The sequence below is a fragment of the Dunckerocampus dactyliophorus genome, chromosome 8 (genome assembly GCF_027744805.1).
Source record: "Dunckerocampus dactyliophorus isolate RoL2022-P2 chromosome 8, RoL_Ddac_1.1, whole genome shotgun sequence".
Classification (NCBI taxonomy): domain Eukaryota; kingdom Metazoa; phylum Chordata; class Actinopteri; order Syngnathiformes; family Syngnathidae; genus Dunckerocampus; species Dunckerocampus dactyliophorus.
Window position 1 is genome coordinate 22,206,386 of NC_072826.1, and position 20,394 is coordinate 22,226,779.

Below are 20,394 nucleotides of genomic sequence, written 5' to 3' on the forward strand. Positions count from 1 at the left end.
ATTGTTCATACATTTGATAGATGTATCATATAATCATATAGTATATAATATAAATTATCATCATCACTGCCTCATCATTCATTCAACTAATCACCCACAGAAACAAATGACCTTTTAGCTATATTGTGTGGGAGTCCTCCACAATATACACTTTAAGTATTTCCAGTCCTGTTTATTTACAACAACCAGTGTTATAAATCTACAACATTTTTATGACGCATACATGTATTTGTTTATGGGTAACTTGAAACATGACAGATCTGGTCTTTTGAACCGTCTATTAGAGCAATTAATGTCCGAGGACAATGTTTATCAATGCAGTCTTTCTGGAGTCTGCACACGATGTTGGCGGCCAAACCTGTGCAGGGCATACTACGGAAGTGGGTGCGGAGTCGGTGGGTCAATTTTAACGCTAGTGTGATGTCACGTGGCTTCTGAATTGTAGTTCGTAGTGATGGAAATTACTGCACTTTTTAGAGAGTCGATTATTTTGACTCGACTCACTAAAAAGAGCCGACTATTTCGGCTGCCAAGTGGCTCCTCAGATTTTTTTGTTGTCTGATATCAATTTATTACCAAATTATGTGTATAGCGTAACATGAATTACTAATGTAAAAAATACATGATATAAAATGTTTATTATTTAAATGGACTTATTTGAAATGCAATGAGCAGCTAAAAAATACCTTATAGTGTTACATTATAAATACAATTCATAAACAAAGACCCATTTCAATAGACAAATTAAGTCAAAATAGGTCAAATCTCATCATGCAAAATTCTCACAAACTAATCTGCTCTAAAAGCACCACAGCGTGTGTTTAATCCCGCCCAGTCCCCGCTCAGTGTAGACACAGACGCTGCCACATATCTTGACCAATGACATTAGCCTTTAACAGAAAACACGAGGAAAAAAATAATCGCCTCCTAATTGTCCCCCAACGACGCGAGCCGGCTCTTATAGCCGATTCGTTGGCGACCGACACATCACTAGTTGTTCGCATTCACGCATGCGCATGGCAAACGTTCCCGGGCGTTGTAATAAGTTCCGTTGCCTTAGCTTTTTGCTGTTATTATGCTGTAATTTCAACGGTGGTTTTCAACGGATAATTGCCATTATTGTTTATAAAGATAAAAAAAGGTGATAGCCTATATTTATAAGCAGTTTGAAGGTGCACAAAGAGGGTTGGAACCCCTTCGGGGACTGAAGTGGCCACCATGAAGCTGACGGACAATGTGCTACGGAGCTTCAGGGTAGCGAAGGTTTTCCGGGAGAACTCAGACAAAATAAACTGCTTCGATTTCAGTTCAAATGGAGAATCAATCATATCAAGCAGCGACGACGATTCTCTAGTCTTGTACGACTGCCAAGAGGGAAAGTAAGAAAGGAACACCATCATATTTATGAGTCCTATAGTTAGCTACATGCTAACGCTAATGCTAGTTAGCCGGGCCTGCAGATTTGTTGGAGTATTGTTAATATGAACAAAATCAACTGACTGGTTATTTCAATTGCAACATTAATCATCATATCTAATGTCGCTGATGTACCTTTGATGGCCGGCAAATATTAAGGTAGTCTTGCAGGATTTTAAACTTTGTCATTTAACATGCTACTACGAAAAAGCATGCTTTTTGTGCTTTGATCAAATCTCTATCATATCCTACCAGACCCAAGAGGACCCTCTACAGTAAAAAGTATGGAGTGGATTTGATCAGGTACACACATGCGGCCAACACAGTGGTCTACAGTTCCAACAAAATCGATGGTATGTTGACGTTATCGTCTGTTTTTTTTTTGTTTTGCAAATTGTGATTTTTTTTTTGTTGTTGCTAATGATGGCTTAATGAGTGTTGTCTAACTTTTCCCTCAAATTGTGGCCTCAGCTGTAATAGACACAGTACCTGCATTGAGGGGTGTGTCATCCCGTTTAACATAGGTACAGCTAGAGCTCGGTGTAATTTGCGCCCGCTAGGAGTACACAAAACATGACTTACAAAGGGGAGTTTTTATCCTATAGACAAAACGAGCAATAAAAACAATGCTGAAATCAAACAACACATGTTGTAGTGAGACAAAGGACAAACAAGATAGATAGCGACATCTTAACAGCTGTGCAGAAAGTGCAAATTTGAAAAGATGTAACTTTGCAGAATGCTTGTGCTCTCCATCCATTATTTTTCTATGCCACTTGTCCTCACTAGGGTCGCGGGGGTATGCTAGCCTATCCCAGCTGCCTGTGGGCGAGAGGCAGGGTACACCCTGGACTGGTCACCAGCCAACCGCAGGGCACATATAGACAAACAACCCTTCACACTCATTCATACCTATGGGTGGCACGGCCAGGTGGTAGAGTGGACGTCACCCAACTTGAAGGTCCTCCAGTGATCACGTTGAAGTATCCTTGGGCAATATACTGAAGCCCCAGTGTTTTGAGTGTCTCGGAGGTGGAAAAGCGCTATACAAGTGAAAGACCATTTACAATTAAGAGTCTCCAGTTAACCTAACACGCATATTTTTGGAATGTGGAGGAAACCGTAGTACCCGGAGAAAACCCACATGCAAACTCCAATGCCCAAATGGAGATTCAAACCAAGGTCTTCCCGATCTCCTGACTATGTGGCCAACATGCTAGCCACAGGCCTACCACATAGGTGGCATTGTATCAGCCTTTTTTGGGGGATGGGCTGTGGACTAGGTATGAATGATTTGTGTGGTGTTGTTTTTTTACTTAAAGCGTTGCTAGTTATAAATGTGGGTGTTGTTTTCTGCTTTAATTGTAGTGTCAGATGAGGCTATCCAATTTTGGAAATCAGGTAGCTCTCGCCCAAGGATGGGCAGCTTCTTTGATTACACACAACACTTAAGCTGTACTCATTTAGTGAATTAAATGACCATTTAATAAGATTTCATTATTATATATAATTAAATTGAATTCAATTTTAAATTATAATTTTCTTCTTTGAACAGCACAAAATAATAATTCTAACATTCCTGTGCATTAAAGTTCAAAGACAGTTCCAGACCCAACCGTGATAATTGAATTTACGCCAACTATGATTCCCTATTTATAAACGGAATATTTTTGTAGTTAGAGCATAGAAAACCTGTCTACAACCGACTAAATACGTTTTTTGAACATTAGAGCCTCTAGACATGAAATAACAACCCTATAGTCACCTTTACCCTCTATTATGCAATATAGTAGTAGGTCAAGGTCAATACATTAGACATAACAAAAAATAATAAGACTCGTGCTCTTGTGTGTTGCTGTAAATGTGTTCTCGTGCTAGGGAACAGGAAGTAATGTCGGGGGTTCAGAGTTGAAGTTTAGCTTGGCGTGTTAGGGATTATTGTGCCTGATCAAGTCTGGTGCTTGTGTCTCACTCAGCATTACAGTAACATTACTGACAGACTGACCAGAGTAGAATACTACATATCACAATGTCTTTGAATGTGTTTTCTGAATGCCTCGTATTTGTTTTCTACTTCATTTAGCCATTATTATGCTTGAAAATATTTAATTTAGGGCAAAAAATACTTAAACTTTGCTTAAATATGCATTATTTTCCTAACAGGCCGTATTAAACCACAAAACAGCATGATATTTTAATATATTTTTGAAAAACCGTGATAGGGTGAAGCCCCAAAATTTGAAGCGCAAAGTGGCGAGGGATTACTGTAGTCGTATTAGACCAGTTTCTGATATTAATATGGGATACTAGGGACTCCCCTAGTTTTACAGCCGTGCAAAATGCTTAAGCGATGATTGGTTCCTCCACTTTGGGAAAATATGGTAGAGTTTTGTCACTTTTTTCGTACCTTCATGCATGAAGACCATATATCCAGCTGAGTGTGTTTGTCTTTAGAATACTCCAACTAGACACATTTGTACTGCTCACTCTGGTCTGAGGTAGTTGTTTGTACAGTTTTTGGGTCTGTGATTGTGCCCCATACAGGAGCTAACTGTACAAGTGACTGCCTTGCCCATGGTTGAGTGCTCTCATCTCCACTGCTTGCTTATTTGCTTGCCATTTATGAGATGTGCGCTGTTTGTGTACATGTCAGCTAACACTAATTGTGTTGTTGTTACTCTTGAAGATACAATCAGATACCTGTCCCTTCATGACAATAAATACATCCGCTACTTCCCTGGCCACAGTAAAAGGTGAGGAGTCGCCGTATTGCGTCGCATCAATCCCCTGTTTCTCATGTTCACGGCGTGTTTTTTGTTCTATCCAGAGTGACCTCCCTTTCCATGTCTCCTGTGGATGACACGTTTATTTCTGGTTCCTTGGATAAAACTATAAGACTGTGGGATCTACGCTCGCCTAACTGCCAGGTAACCGTCTCTTGCTTGTCCTCTCCTGGTAACGAATTCCAATAATCTCGTTACTTGTGTGCAGGGTCTCATGCACCTCCAGGGGAAACCGGTGTGCTCGTTTGATCCAGAGGGTCTCATTTTCTCAGCCGGCATTAATTCAGAAATGGTTAAACTTTATGATCTGCGCTCATTTGACAAGGCGAGTGTGGCACCACAAATGTTATATATGAACATATGGTAATGATGATGTTATACTGTGAGATGATGTAAGCAGAGCTTGACCTTTCCTTTCATCCACAGGGTCCATTTGCCACCTTCAAGCTTCAGTACGACAGAACGTGTGAGTGGACGGGACTCAAGTTCAGCAATGACGGAAAGCTCATCCTGCTCTCTACAAACGGCGGTGCGCTTCGGATCTTGGACGCCTTTAAAGGGGCTGTGCTACATTCCTTTGGGGTAAAGAGAAGACACAAGTTCACTACTGATCCCCATACTATTCCGATACCAGAGCTCTGTTTGCTTTAATTGTGTTAATGCTGAAAAGCATGCGCACATATACAATTCTACACCATTTTTCATCTATTTATCCCTCTACTACTTATTCCGCCTCATTTTTGGTCCACTTACTCCTCCCACATGTCTGAACCGATTCAAACCAAACCAACATCAAAATAAATGTTCAACTCATGCAGGACATGTTGGCTACATATCAGGACGTTTCCAAAAATGCCCACATTTACTGTAATTTTATATTTTCTGTGGCAAATTTCCTACTGAAATGAATGGGCCATTTATTTGGTGTCATTTTACGTTTTCCATGACCGTAACATTCTGCTTGCTCTGCAGCATGTGTGTACAAACTAGGGCTTATGATTTCCGCATTAATGGAATCACGGAATTGGCCAATGAAAATGGAATTTACTGTTAAACGCGGAATCTTGCGGAAAATTACAGTGTAAATGAAATTATGGCATCGTGAGGAGAAGGAATGTGTGCGGAAGTATTTCCCCGGCGGACTGCTCAATTTTGGCGGAATTTCATTAGAAACACTAACCTGCCCCCTCCCGAACTAAACATGTCAAAACGGAGGCGAAAAAACTTGGAAACTCCTCTCTTACGTACCGGGAATGGAAGCTAGTGGGGTTAGCTTAGTTTAGCAGAGCATGCTAGTATGGCTGTGTGTGTGCGACTCAGGCTGGATGAGTGTTTCCACAGTGTTGTGTTTTGCAATGCCCGCTGACGTCGTGCAGGTTCGGAGATGAAAAGATGAGAGGCACATTTATTCTTGCGCCGAGCTCGTCTTACCTAGACATTCTCAACACACACAGCACACTTCTGGCTTTGAAAATAAGAGCACTGTTTGCCACATCCTGTCAAATTGTATAAACAGAATAGGGGTGTCATAAAAAATATGTTGCATTAATAACGCGATTGGAATTGCATTGGTGACTACATCTTCCTTAACCACAAGTACGGGCATTACAGTTCATTGCATAGCTCCAGCTCCATTTCCTATTTCTTGACGTTCCCGCCTTCCATTAATGAAGAAAGTGAGACAGAATAGTGTCAAGTACTGGTGGTGGGTCAGTACCAGCACCAAAGAGCAAACAAAGGTGTTCATTATCCGCCATGCTGGTGTTGTTGTTTTTGGATACTGGAAGAAGAAGCGGAAATCACGCGCATTGCGTCATGACGTTTTCCGTGCGTCGAGACGTTGTCTGTGCGTTTTTGTTTTTTGTTCTTTTCACATTACGTATGTAAACGGGTTATTCCGAATGTTTCAGAAACCAGAATATTGACCTTAACCTGAATATTGACTGCATGTAAACGTACTGAGTAACAACGTTTATTACTAGTATGAATAAACCTTTCAGTATCTGACACATTAAAAAAAAACATTTTTAGTCTTTAATATTTAAACTTTATGCCATTGATTTCTTTTTATTATGACTTTTTTCTTCTAATATTTTGCTGTTTTTGTTTAATTGTATTTTTAGAATGTGCCAAGGGCCAATAAAAAAAATAGCTCTTTGCCGTAAATGGCCCCTGGGCTGTGCTTTGGACACCCCTGCTCTACAGGGCGACATGGCTCAGGAGTTAGATTGGTTGTCTCCCAATCCGCTGGTGGCTGGTTCGATCCTCGTGTCATTGTTCCACCTATTTTTACATTTCAACAATCATTCTTCATTTTTACATTCCAACTTTTCAAATTTTGCCATTGTTTGTCCACTAGCTCCTCCCACATTTCTCAACTGCTTCAAACCAATCCAACATCAAAATATTCCGTTCATTAAGAACACAAAGGCTATCAGTCAGCACTATCCCAAAAATTCCCCCCTTTTCCATATTTCATTTTTTTCTGTGACATTTTTCCCATTGAAAAGGAATGGCACCACACACACACACACACACACACACACACACACACACACACACGCTCAGCCTGAGGGCCCTGTCACACCTTGACGATTTAGCCAGCGCATGCCTGACTTGATGATTTTGATGGCATACGTTGCACTGTGGACGTTTTTTTCAATTTTGGGCGTATACATAGCGTATTCATAACGAGTTGGACGTATACATGACGTATTAGTAACTTATATACAACGTTTCTATAACTTATAGACAACTTATACCAACGAATGCGTAGCGTGTTGCCCACCCACAGCCTCCCCCTCCCACTCTCACTCTGATGGAGATGACACAGGTTGTAACGCCCCTTCCCCTCCTGACAGTTCCATTCCCCAAAGTTGTTTGAGTATTATTAAAGTGTTGCACTGTGCAATAACACTTGAAGGAATACTTTTATCGTTCATTGCTGCGGTGTGGTGTCATTATGACGGATGATCATGTATTTCACGGCTGTCTTTTATACTCATTTGTAAATAGTTCTATTTTTTTCAGCAAACGCTAACTTGGACAGTAACATGCTGTATCTCTCCATTCTTTTTTTAATGTAAATACTCCTATGCATTTTATGTTGACGTGATCAATAATGCTTGATTAAAACGTGCATTGTTTCTCTCAGACAAAGAGAAAAAAATAAATAAATGTTAGTTCCGTTCCCAGTGTCACAGTGCCCTCTACTGGTCAAGCATGTACAGTATACATAAGGACTGCCTACAAGGCACACCATAATGTACTGTATAATGTAATCTATGCAAAAACAGCAGCCTCCATCTCCTCTCAGCCAAAGCTTGCCAAGAAGATACAGTTTGTCTCAAGGTATGTTGACGTATTCCGACTTGTGCGTAACTTACAAATAACGTGTGTGAACGGGTGTCAACGATCGCATAACTTATTGCCCGCGGATGCGGGAAGTATGAATCATACGTTGACATACGTCAAAGTTTTGTGCATGCACAAAATTTTTGGATGACTTGGACGTACTACAACGTATGCCGGCGTGCTTCAGCGTGCTGTTAACTTATACAAAACTTACCCATAACTTATTCGACGTACGCCAGCGTATTTGCCAAATTTTTCATACGTTGGCGTAAGCTGGCTAAATCGTCAAGGTGTGACAGGGCCTTGACGTGTTGAAAGCTTCACAGACAGACAACACAACTCTTTAAACATCGCACATAACGTCCTTTTTGCTTTTGCTTTTGCTTTGCGTTCGTCCTTTTGTATATGAGGCTGTAATGAACTCCTCCTATGGGCAAGTATGATACGATAGTGGCCTGGAAATCTTATGTGCATGTGTGACGACAGCATGTTCACTGATACTCGTTTGGCTATGTTTGCTGATATTCTTCTAGCTACGTTTGCTGACACCATTAAAGCCACAGACATGGCTCATGATTGGAAAATCTCCGCAGATGGTATGAGCAATATGAAGTACGCTGGTATCGGAACCCGATACTGGATCGGATTGGCTCCATCCCAAATTCACCCTCCGAATATAAGACAACCCTGAATATAGGCCGACCCTGCTGTTTCAGACCCGTTGTTTGAGTAATGCTTCATTGATCACAATTATCTTCAAATTAGCAATAACTCCTCTGTTGTTTGTCTGTTGTTCATATTTGGGTCAATACAGTACTTCAATTGGTCACAGCTGCAAAATCAAAGAGTTCAGTATCAAAGTATTCTTTATATTGTTTAATTTAATACCTCTTTGACAATGTCAATGAAAAGTGAGCTTTATATCTTGGTAAAGGCTGACCTTTTGATACAGCTCTTTAACGGGATGTCCTGCAGTGTGTTCTTGAGTTTTGGCAAGAAGATGTGCATATTTATAAGGCTCCTGTCTTGTACCTGCAGGGATACAACAACAACAAAGGTGTTACGCTGGAGGCATCATTCACACCTGACTCTCAGTTTGTTGTTATTGGTAAGTTGTTTGCACAGCTCTTTATTTTGAAGGTGAGACGAAGATACTCAACAATGTGCACGCAGTTTTGATAGAAAATAATGTCCATTCAAACCTCTTTATCTTCAGTTAAATTGAAAAACAAATAAAAATGCTAATAAAGTAATTTGTTAAAGCGCCTCATGATGTTAACACATTTGGCAGAAGTGTTCCAATTTTATCAGATGTGGAACCTTGTAGACTTGTAAAAGAATGTGGTTCTGGACTCTAGCTGGGCCATTCCAAAAGTCACTTTGCTTTATACTGTATTTTGACATAACGCCCATATTTCACAGGGCTTTATACACCAGCAGTATGAACTCAATGTTGTGTTCCACACTGTAGGCTCCGAGGACGGAAAGATCCACGTGTGGAACGCCGAGAGCGGCATGAAGGTCGCCGTGTTAGACGGCAAGCACACAGGGCCTATCACCTGCCTGCAGTTCAACCCCAAATTCATGACGTTTGCAAGTGCCTGCTCCAACATGGTGAGTGGATTGTGTCACTATCTTCATCCATCTAGCATGGTGTATTGGTGGGATCTTACAAAGTTTAAAATCCAATACAGTAATCCCTCGTTTATTGCAGTTAATTTCTCCCAGACCCGACCGTGATAAGTTAATTTATGCAAAGTACGAGTCCTTATTTTGAAATGAAATAAAGGGACATAGAAAACCAGTTTACGACCTTCTAAATGCGCTTTTAACATTACTTGAGCTCTCTAGACATGAACTAACATCCCTATAGTCACCTTTACACTCGTATTACCCAATATACTGTAGTAGACATAAGAGAATATAAGCCATTTGAGACATAAACAACTCATTCTTGCGTGTCTTGCCATACATGTGTTGCCTTGGGGAGCTGAATGGGGGGCGGACAGGAAGTGACGTGGGTGGTTCAGAGTTGAGTTTTAGCTTCGTGTTAGCGATTATTGTGCCTGTTGTGAGATCGTTCAAACCTGCAACAAAAGCCTGCTGGTCCAGCAATTAAGTCTGGTGCTTGTGTGTCTCACCCAACAGTTCTATAACATTACTGACACCTAGTGACCAGTGTATGTCTTCACATCTTTGAATGCGTCTTCTGAATGTCTAATACAGTAGACGCCCCTACAACGTAAATAATCCGTTCCGAGAACCTTCATGTTATAGGAATTTTATGTTATACGAAGCGTAAATTACATGTAAATAGCCTAATCCGTTCCAAGATCTTCTCAAACTCACCCATTTTGGTCCTTCAAAATATTCAGTCCACCAAATATGGTGGTAAAATATAAGAAAACAGCATAAACACAGTAGAGTAACATTCCGATATAAAATAAGGTAATAAATAAGATTACTGTAAATGAATAAAACTGAAAAACAAAAACAATCTTACCGTTCACCAGATGTCTTGATCAGGAGTACGCAAGTGGAGGCAGGAGGAGGAGGGGGAGGGGAGCCTGTCTATCACACACACGGAAGTGCTGGATACGTCAGCCAATAAGATGAGAGCGTAGGCGGTGCCCTGATCATCAGCCAATGAAAGAGAGCGTAGGCGGTGTTCCGACAATCAGCCAATGAGATGAGAGCGTAGGTGGTGCTCCGATAATCAGCCAATGAGAGCATGAAGCGTCAGAATTTGTGGATAACTTCCTGCTTCGATTCGATCGACAACTTTTCCCTTTTTTCTTACCACTTACACTCGGTTTAGGGCCCATGACTACGGTAATTTTAACACAAAGAAAAGTAAAGAAATTGAGAAGAGATTTCAATGCGTGCAAACTAGTTTAAGGGCGACTACGATGAGGGAGGGAGCTCACACACAAACTGGATGCACTGGATAAGTCAGCCAATGAGATAAGAGCGTAGGAGGTGCCCCGATAATCAGCCAATGAGATGAGAGCGTCGGCGGTGCCCCGATAATAAGCCAATGAGAGCTTAAAGCGTCAGAAGGCGTTGCCAAGTTTACTCTGTTAGTGTCTTTGTCGCTTGCACCGAGTTGACGCTTTGTTATATGGAATTCCTTACGTAATACGATGCAAAAACTTTACATAAATTCTTTACGTTCAGTGGAATTTACGTAAAAGGAGGTTTACGTTATGCGAGGTACTACTGTATTTGTATTTTACTTCATTAAGCCATTTTAATGCTTGAAAATGCTTTATTTAGGCAAAAATACCCAAAATTGGCTTAAATATGCATATTTTATGACAATAGGCAGTATTCAACCACATAACAGCATGATTTATTAATATATTTTTCAAAAACTGTGATAGTCAAGCCGCAAAAGTCGAAGCGAAGTGGCAAGAGATGACTGTAAATTCTAACTCATGAAACGACACTGTTTCATTTGTGTGTTTTGTTTTGAAATTCCTTTTTTTTCCCCCCCTTTTTAGGCATTCTGGCTTCCTACCATAGATGACTGAAGTTGACCAAAAGGGGGCAGCACTGCAGAACGTCAAATTCATGTTTGTCAGATCAAACTTACAAAAATGTAAATATTGTGTGCAGGAGTTGAGTTATGTGTTGGTTTGATTATTTTTTTATATGTATTTTTATTCAACATTAAAAACATTCCTTGGAAACTATAAATGGCTTTTGTCTTGTTATAAGTTGGAGCAGAGATATTCAACTAGAATCCAAATAGGACCGCAAGAGCAGACATGGTGAAGGCAATGAAAAGCAAACTTCAGCCGTAAAAAGTGAACAAAAGGTGAAACATGCAAAATTTCAACTACCGTATACTTGTGCAAATCAGTGTTATAATAATCAGCATCATGGATTGGATTTATTTAGCCAAAAGGTAAACCAAAGGTGGCGAAATTTCAACTGTACAAATCGCAAATGGATGTGTTCTAATTGATAAATATTTTGTCATAAGGGTTGCTCATATTGCTGGTTAGATTTGTGCCAATATCGCTTTTTGTGCACAGCATGAGCTTGAAGGCACTAAAAAACCAAGCTTCACTCTCAGGTGAGTCAAAGGTGGCAAGTGCTAAACTTCACCTGTACTTTTGTCAGTTGGTTAATTGTATTTCGCAAACTTAGTGACAAGTTAATAACTCATGTGTAATGCTTGCAAGCCCCACCATTGTCAGGCAGAACACAGCAAAATACGCACAGCACAGGTGAACGTGTATATCAATCACCTTAGGTACACCTGTTATGGTGGAATGTAACTTTTTATTGCTTTAAACGCACTTTCAGCCCGCACCGAATGCATTGCATGTCAGTTGGATTGTTTGGACATGACATTAAATCAGGTGCACTAAAACTTCACATTTAGACTGAGCCTGTGAAAGAGATCCCACCAGGGCCTAATAGGACCTTGGAGAGGCCCTGAGCATCTTTTTGACACTTTCCAGATGTGGTTGATGTTTTGGGGAAGTGTCCGAGGGCTTCTAAGATGCTAGGCTGGTTGGCGCCATGGTATATTCGACGTGACAGCATTTAAGCATAAGCACAATATCGACACAGATATTTTCTTTTTTTTTTTTCTTCTTTTTGTCCTGTCCAGCCATTGGGGCAAATAGTGTTGTTGCTCCCTTACGTGTTCAACAGATTTGCTATGCCAGGGAAAAGTGTGAGATACACTTCCCCTGTTATAGAGAATTTATTTACTTTTGATGTTTTGTTGTTATGCAAATTTGGAGTGGCCGGACCGGAGCAGGAGGGGATGGAGAAGAAGAAAAGAAGAAAACAGAAGAGGGAGTGCGGGGACAAGAGGGGCACAGGACTACATCAGCACATGTCTGTGACGGCTACAAAGACCATCACGGAGAGGACAAAATAATATCAACAACCACAATGATAATACTGCATTGAAACAGTCATACATATTAGTAGTAATAGTAGTAATGAAATTATTAACTATGATAGTGATCAGAATGACAATAACTGTAATGCACACAATTGTAAAAACTATAATCATATTGCTGACATCACCGTCACTATAATAAAACCAACAACATAACACCCCCACCAGGAAGACCAGCGAGGGGCGAGAGATCCCACCCCACAAGGGCAGACGGGCACCAGGGGCCACATACAAGCAGGCCCAGAGACGCCCCCACAACCGGAAAGGAGCCCGCCGACGGTGGAAGCTCCACAAGCACCTGTGCCCCTACCGTAGCCTGTTTGCAAGGAAGTAGTTGGAGAAATTTGGAAGTTCTAAGCTCCCACATTCTTTAGACTTTTGTTACGTTCTGAGACTTATTCGTGCTGGCTTGTTTTTCCAAAGAAATGTATTTATATAGGGATCTAATGACTTGAACCGTGTCGTAGATGGTTTGGTGGGGACCATGGAAAACAGATAATTAACCCTTGGTACGATCATCATTTTCACGGTGGACACTCTGCCCATAAGTGAGATGGACAAGGTTCTCCAACGCACAAGATCATCCTCAATTGATTTCAATAGTGGAGTATAATTCAAGCGGATCAGGTCTGACAGGTTGGAGGGAATGTTAATACCCAAATACTTTATGTTCCCTGAACGCAGTGGTATAGAGGGGGTGCTCTGGAAACCAACATTAATGAGCAATACTGTGGATTTAGACCAGTTAATGGAGTAGTTTTGTCAAGGTGCTCAAATTGTTAATCGACAACAATATTTTCTACTCGGGCACTTTTTCAGGATGACTGAGTTATTTTGTGATTCTTGCCTTTACTTGATTAATTATGATTATAATCGGAATAAAGCTTGGTATAGGGATTTAGGTAAATCAGAAAAAATGTTGTACCATACATACTATATAATTTAAGTAGGTTCACGTTATGCAAGATTAAAATCGGGCCAATCTCATTGACCACACATACCAATGCTATACTGCCTAGGTTCCCAAAGTGGGGTACGCCAATTGTCATAGGTGGTACGTTAATTAAAATGAAAAACAACTAGTGCCGAACGCTCACAATTACGAGTGAGCGTGAATGCCTCACGGCGGGAGGAGATCGGAGCAGAAAGGAGACGGAGCGCGCCAAGTTGTTCATTACTCTGTGTGCATCATATAATCAAAAGCAAGTTTGACGATTATTTTGTGCATTAAGAGTGTTTCATTCTGAAGATTTCAGTTATATTGGTGTTCCAATTAATCCCCACGGCGCAGCTGTGAAAACCTGTCACTGTGAGCGTCAATTCACCAGAAAATGAGGCTTTGTCGTTGGTTGTACAGTATGTATTTTTGCATTTCGGACACTATTAAGGAGAGGGTGGTAGTTCTTTTAGAGTTGGGACACCATGGAAAGCCAAACTGCTACCAGTGTTTAGCTAGCTTGTTTCTATGAATGGTGCATTCAGGTGCATCACGTAATTCCTCGGGCATAAGTTGCTGCTGCATTAAGGGACACACTGTTTCGCTGGAAACACACCCAAATATGCACATGCAGCCCAAATCACGTTATATTTACCAAGACAACCGCTTGTTGCTTATAGCAGACATCAGTGTTAAACAGACTTTCAGACAGATACTGCTTTATCATGACTTTACCTTTCAGTTTGGCATGAAATGAATACACTAGGTCCTCAACTTACGAACATCCGACTAGTGAACACTCGCGGAAACGAACACAAGCCGACTGGTCTATATTTTATTTTATTTTGCCTTGTAGTCGCTCAATCAGTATTTATACTGCTACTGTACATGCTTGACCAGTAGAGGGTACTGTGACACTGCTTATGGGACCAACAGAGGAAGCGTTAGAGTTAATGAAACCAACAGAGGAAGAGTTAGACTGGGGAGATGAAGCTAAATGGAAAGCTAAATTATACAACCTGGACAGAGCGTGTGATTAAAGTTTATGAAGAGTTAATAGGCCTGCTTAATTCTACACCACCCACAGAACACTACCTCTTTTAGAAGAGTCTAACGACGATGACGACTTGTCCTTTTTTTCAATATCTCCTCCTCCAACTCCACAACAACGTATGCTCGACCACTCCTCTTCAAAGGTAAATAAAATTTATCATTACGTATTATTACATCATTTTATTATTTTTTTTTTCAATAATTATCCTTGTTTAATATTACTACTACATCCAAACTCATATTTACATACATACACATATACCGTATATGTATACACGTACATGTAGTACCTATATAATTGGTAATATTACCTTTTCCCCAACTTAAGAACAATTCGACATAAGAACGGTCGTCTGGAACCAATTGTGTTCGTTAATTGGGGACTTAGTGTATTCAGATTTAAACTGTGGCTCATTGGTCACTGGCCTGAGACACACGCAGAAACAAAATGAAAGCAAAAATGAACAGAAATAGAAATAGAAATGGTAGAAATAGAGCAAAAGACACAATGATAAAAAAATGAAATGTTCACACCAACAATCAATAATACCACAAATCTTTTGTCTTTAAATAAGTATCACTTTTCAAAAACTCTTTGACCAAATGAAAACTGTCTTTGAGCAAATAGTTTTTAAGTTCAACTTACAATTTTAATTTTATGACTTTATTTTCATAATATATTGACTTGTATTATTATACTATTATTGTAATAACTTTTTCCCAACCTAATTAAAAAAAAATGCAACTTTTTTCATTGTTTTGTTTCTCATATTATGTTTTTTTCTTTAAATTTTTAATGTTTGTGCTATTTATTCTCTTAATATTATGACTTTAAGCTCTTGATATATTGTCTTAATCTTATATAATTACTGGTCTTTTTTTTCCATTTTTACTGTTGTGTTTTTTAGTTTTCTTGATTAATTGTATTTTTAGAATGTGCCAAGGGCAAATAAAAAAACAGATGAGGGGTGTCAATGGCCCCGTGCCATACGTTGGACACCCCCGTGTTTGAACAGCCAACTCCTTGGTCATCACATTTTGGAGTAAACCAAAGGTCATCGCCATGAGGATACTAACATGAATGTTTGAAACATATCCCTCAGCAATAGACCTTTTCGTGTAACTGCATAACTGAAGTTCCGCCACGGTTTTGATGTTTTCCTAAGAGAAAGGACCACACAGTCGACAGCCATTACTGTATTTTGGTTAATCATCAACCCGTGCAGCTCTCACTAACTCCTCTGAAGTCAAAATGTTGTGTCTAAATTACACCATAGGCTTTGAATTGGGATGCGTTCAATGTAAAATTTTTATCATGCGTTAACCCATGAAACATGTTTTGCTTTCAACATTGGAAGCGTGTGGCACCATTCCATTTGTTGAGAGGATGACTTGAAAACACAAAGAAAGCTTTGCTTTATGACAGGGCTATCCAAAGTGTGGCCCATTGGCCATTTGCGACCTGTGGCTGTTTTTTTTATTGGCCCGCAGCGCATTCTGAAAGTATAATTTTTACGAGAATAAACTTGTAATATTATGAGGAAAGATAATGTAATTGTAGTGGCACAGAGCTGAAATATTGAAGAAAAAATGTTTTTTGAAGCTGTGCCACATTATCATGATGTCTTTTCTGCCATGGTACATGATACCAATATTGATTTGTCAGTTCAGCAAATGTACCTACAAGTTCCAGACTATGGATGACAGTGGAAAGGAGGACGGGGGTCATATATACGGTATGGGGGTGGTTGTGATGTGAGCTAATGGCTCTTTGCTGGCATCTGGCCACCGTGCATACATGCAGCTCATCAAACAGTCATGGAAGAACCCCCAAGAGGCGCAGAGGGGAGTGTTTGGGTGGGGGGATTACTGGTAAAAGCTCCAACTCAGATGACAGCAGCATCAAATTAGCTCCATTTCATTCCTCACAGGGACATTGTCTCATTGACTTTTCTCACAATGACTACACAGACTGTTAAGCACTGAATAATTTAGGCTTTTTTGTGAAGCCACTTTAGTCCCTCAAGAGATTTTACAGTTCATAAATCTCTTGCCTATTATCTACAGTATTTGTTAACGTATAACTCACACCCAGAAATATCATTAGATATTTTTCACGAAACCCTAATTGCAATTGTAGGTACATTTGTACAATTGTACAAGTGTGAATGATTATTTGATTAGTAGTAAAGTTTCTTATTTGTTGATATGTTGTAGTAAGAGTTGCACCTTGGAGTCCTGTTCCCCATCTCTACTGAACAAAGTCAGCACACTGCTTTCATCTTCTTGTCTTTGTCCCTTTACGTATTTCACCGGGAAGGCTAAGTGTTCCTAAATGACAGAATGTTAACAAAATGTTAACACAAAACACATTTTTATAGTTTTACAATTATAATTTTACATGCAAAAAATGATTCAATATACATAAATGATGAATGAAAGGGATAAATGAGCATTTAAGTTTACTTTTACCTTCATTGAAGATGTGAGAGATCAACACGGACACCACCTTCTTGTTTTGCCATGAGCTATTTCTTGAATTCAATAGTGTTTCTCACCTCAAGTCTCTGCTTTTGTTTTGATCACGGCTGCAAGATAACCCAACATGGGGCCAAAGAATGTTGCAAGTGCCAGCGTTTTGATAAAGAAGGTGAATTCAAGAAATAACTCATGGTAAAACACCATGGTGGTGTCCGTGCCGATCTTGCTGCCACATCGTGTCTTTGGCAACAATTACATCTTCAATGTAGGTAAAAGTAGCCTCAAGTGTTCATTTATCCCTTTCATTCATCATTTATGCATATTTTGAATTGTTTTCCGCATGTAAAACTAGAATTGTAAAATTATGGGGGAAAAAAACATGAAAATGTGTTTTTTGTTAACATTTTTGAGACTTGTTGTGTAACTGTGGTAGTTAGCGAAGAACTACGGCATCAACCGCTGATGACATGATAGACGGGCGACGGAGCTGACTTCCGTTCCCTGCTAACGAGGTAAAAATAACAGAGTTGGACTCATGCAGTGTATTAATAACACGACAAGACACATCTGACGCTAACCGAGGCAAAATGTTGGTAAATTTTGGTAAACACACTAACTAAACTAAGTAAACTAACTGAGGTTCAATAAAAAAGTAGGGTGCTGTTAAAAATCATTATCAACGCTTTATATATGAACATTATTAGCATTTATTTATCTATGGTATTTTTTTACTTGTACAATAATACTAAAAAAACCACAAAGGAGCACACATTAGAGCCTGCTACATAGCCAAGCACAATGCATACAATGCATACTGTAAAGCTGCACCAATTAGAGTTTAAAGTTGTATTTTTGTGTAATCTTGAAATATAAACTGTATGGTCTTTTGTTGTACTGTAATTGGATAAATGCTAGATAGCCACCAATGAGGTTGCTGTAAATATTCATTGGCTTAATAGCATGAAAAAGTGTCCAACTATTCCATGATATTTGCTGCATTATAGACATCTTCTCCACCCCCACATGAATCTCCTCATTGCCACAGGATTGGAGGACGCTTGACTCACAGTGTCCCAGCAGGGAATTGTCCCATGTCTGGATGGTCTGGCTGAGACAGGATGGACGTGGTGGAGGAGAACAGCACCCAGCAGGAAGCCGGCACATCTTTTTCTTTAATTGGCGCTTGAGCTTGAAAGCCATCTTTATGAATCATTCAATGCTATACTTGACAGTAGATGCTGTCACTTTGAATTTACTGGGACATCATCGCCAGTGTGCACACACAGAGGGAGGAAACAAAGCAGACATTTCTGCGTGCTCTTTGCTGTCATTTTAACACTAGTTTGTGTTTTTGGTCTGTGTCGTGTTCACATTTGAGCTCAAGTGAATCCAAGTGGGAGAGTTTTGCTCTCTCCTTCTGTGTGTGTGATAATGATGCTCCTCAAAAGTATATTTTAGGAGCGTTTTCTGACATCTAAGAAGGTACAAATAGCAGAATATAAAAATAACCTATGTATTTAACCAAGCAAATGGTGTTTTGATTTGGAATACAATGGAATTTTGGCACACCCCGGTGTTTTTCGGCTAACCTTGACCATTTACGCCGAAACTTTGCTTCGGTTTGCGTACATTTTCCGGTTAGTGTACAATATGGCGCGCGTCTTCTTGTGTTTTTAACAGTATTAATAGGGCTGTCAAAAATAGCATGTTAACGGCAGTTACTCATTAATTTAATTAAAATGTAAAAAAATTTAATCACAATTTTTACCGTCATTAACGCATGCGCATCATGTCAAGCCACATATCTTTGTTATGACAGCAGATGGAGCCACAATAGCATCCCCACAGTCACAAAGAGTCTGACGCTATTTAATACCTTTATTCTGACCTGTGCACATCAGCAGCAGTGCAATTCCAAAACCATATATGTATTTCCAACTCACAATAAATTTCTCTTCGAGATGAATAAAGTATCTATCTATCTACAGTATCTATCTGTCTGTCTGTCTGTCTATCCATCCATCCATCCATCCATCTATCTATCTATCTATCTGTACGTGTCAGAGAGACAATAGAACATAGCTCTATAGGAAGGAAGGAAACTTTCCTGTAACCCGGAAGAGTTTGCAGCTGTGGAATGGGTGGATTACGCGTCATGTCATGTCTCCATGTGGTTCTCCACATTGTTCCTTGTTCCTCCATTGTTTGTGATGTTGATAAACTTTGCTCTCCTCCTGTGTTCCTCCTGCAGGTCATAAAGGTGGCTCCTCCACTGGTCTTTCATCTTGTGAGGTCATTTCTTTATGATGTCTAGCATGTTAGATAGTGTGTCCAGGCCGTGTAGATACTGCACATCTTCCATGGCAGCAGTCGGGGAGGAAGAGAAAGGCTTGGCTGGAAAGGCGCTGCCTCCCCTGATCGCTGTCACTGGGGCTCTGAATATTGCACATGAAGACAAAAGCCATCTGTATACATGTCCTTATTTAATAAACACTAGGGATATCCGATAATATCGGCCCACCGACATTATCGCATAATTACTTCAAGTATTACGGTTAACATGACAGCAAACGTGGTGACGTCACTCAAAATGAGCCAATGAAATTGTTTGTTTACTTGCTGGGAGCCATCCATCCATTTTCTATGCCGCTAATCTTCGAATAGAACCATGGCTTGTTCAAAAGTAAGATGTTGATTGAGATGTATTATAAAAAACATATAAAACCACTCAGCCCCCCTAGTACCGGAACATATTTACAACAACAGACACTCATATGTCTCGCTTTCTCTTATTATGTCTACTATATTGGCAAAGAGGCGCGTAAAGGTGACGATAGAGGTGTTATTTCATGTCTAGAGAGCTGCAACAATGTTCTAAAAAACGTGTTTAGAAGGTCGCAAACAGGTTTTCTATGCTCTAAATACAAAAATATTCCATTTATTTATTGGAAATCCTACTTTAGCACCAAATTGACCACAAAAACAAGGAATTACTGTGCTATAACATTAGAACATACACCGTGTATTTTAACGAATTTACATATAGAAAACAGAAACAATATCACGCAGCTACAAAAGTTACAACCAAATAATGAGAAAGTCATTATCATCATTAATATCACCTTTGTGCTTTTGTATCAGCTGATAATGACAATATTGATTCTGCTGCAGTGTGGCTTCATTTAGTGTCTGCTCCCCTGAGAGAGAAGGAGGGAGGAGACGAGGAAGGAGGAGAGGAGGAAGGGAGGAGGGAGGCAGGGATGCAGCACCTGCCAGCTCTTTGCATCACTTCCAGGCAGACCACAACAAAAGAAGTGCTTTGACTGGAGGAAAGCTACATTTAGCAGCACCATGACAAATACAGGAAGTTATCACGCTTTGCCTTCAGTATAAAATACCTTAAGACAGCTGACCTGTGTATTCATACACATATCTTAATGGATAAT

At 39.9% G+C, this 20,394-nt stretch overlaps 1 protein-coding gene across 1 annotated transcript; it reads left to right on the plus strand.

Moving 5' to 3' along the window:
• The first annotated feature begins 991 nt into the window (after window positions 1-991).
• LOC129186909 (WD repeat-containing protein 82) lies at window positions 992-11,261 on the plus strand. The gene is made up of 9 exons (XM_054785641.1): window positions 992-1,379; window positions 1,672-1,769; window positions 4,103-4,169; window positions 4,244-4,343; window positions 4,408-4,524; window positions 4,626-4,781; window positions 8,592-8,661; window positions 9,025-9,167; window positions 11,057-11,261. The coding sequence occupies exons 1-9, from the start codon at window positions 1,219-1,221 to the stop codon at window positions 11,084-11,086; spliced, it is 942 nt and encodes a 313-aa protein (XP_054641616.1). The 5' UTR covers window positions 992-1,218; the 3' UTR covers window positions 11,087-11,261.
• The last annotated feature ends 9,133 nt before the right edge of the window (window positions 11,262-20,394 follow it).

Bases quoted from the DNA above. Each gene is read 5' to 3' on its own strand.
- LOC129186909 (XM_054785641.1), top strand. From the start codon at position 1,219: ATGAAGCTGACGGACAATGTGCTACGGAGCTTCAGGGTAGCGAAGGTT. The intron at 4,170-4,243 runs GTGAGGAGTCGC...TGTTCTATCCAG, and splicing joins TTCCCTGGCCACAGTAAAAG to AGTGACCTCCCTTTCCATGT. The intron at 4,782-8,591 runs GTAAAGAGAAGA...TTGTACCTGCAG, and splicing joins CTGTGCTACATTCCTTTGGG to GGATACAACAACAACAAAGG.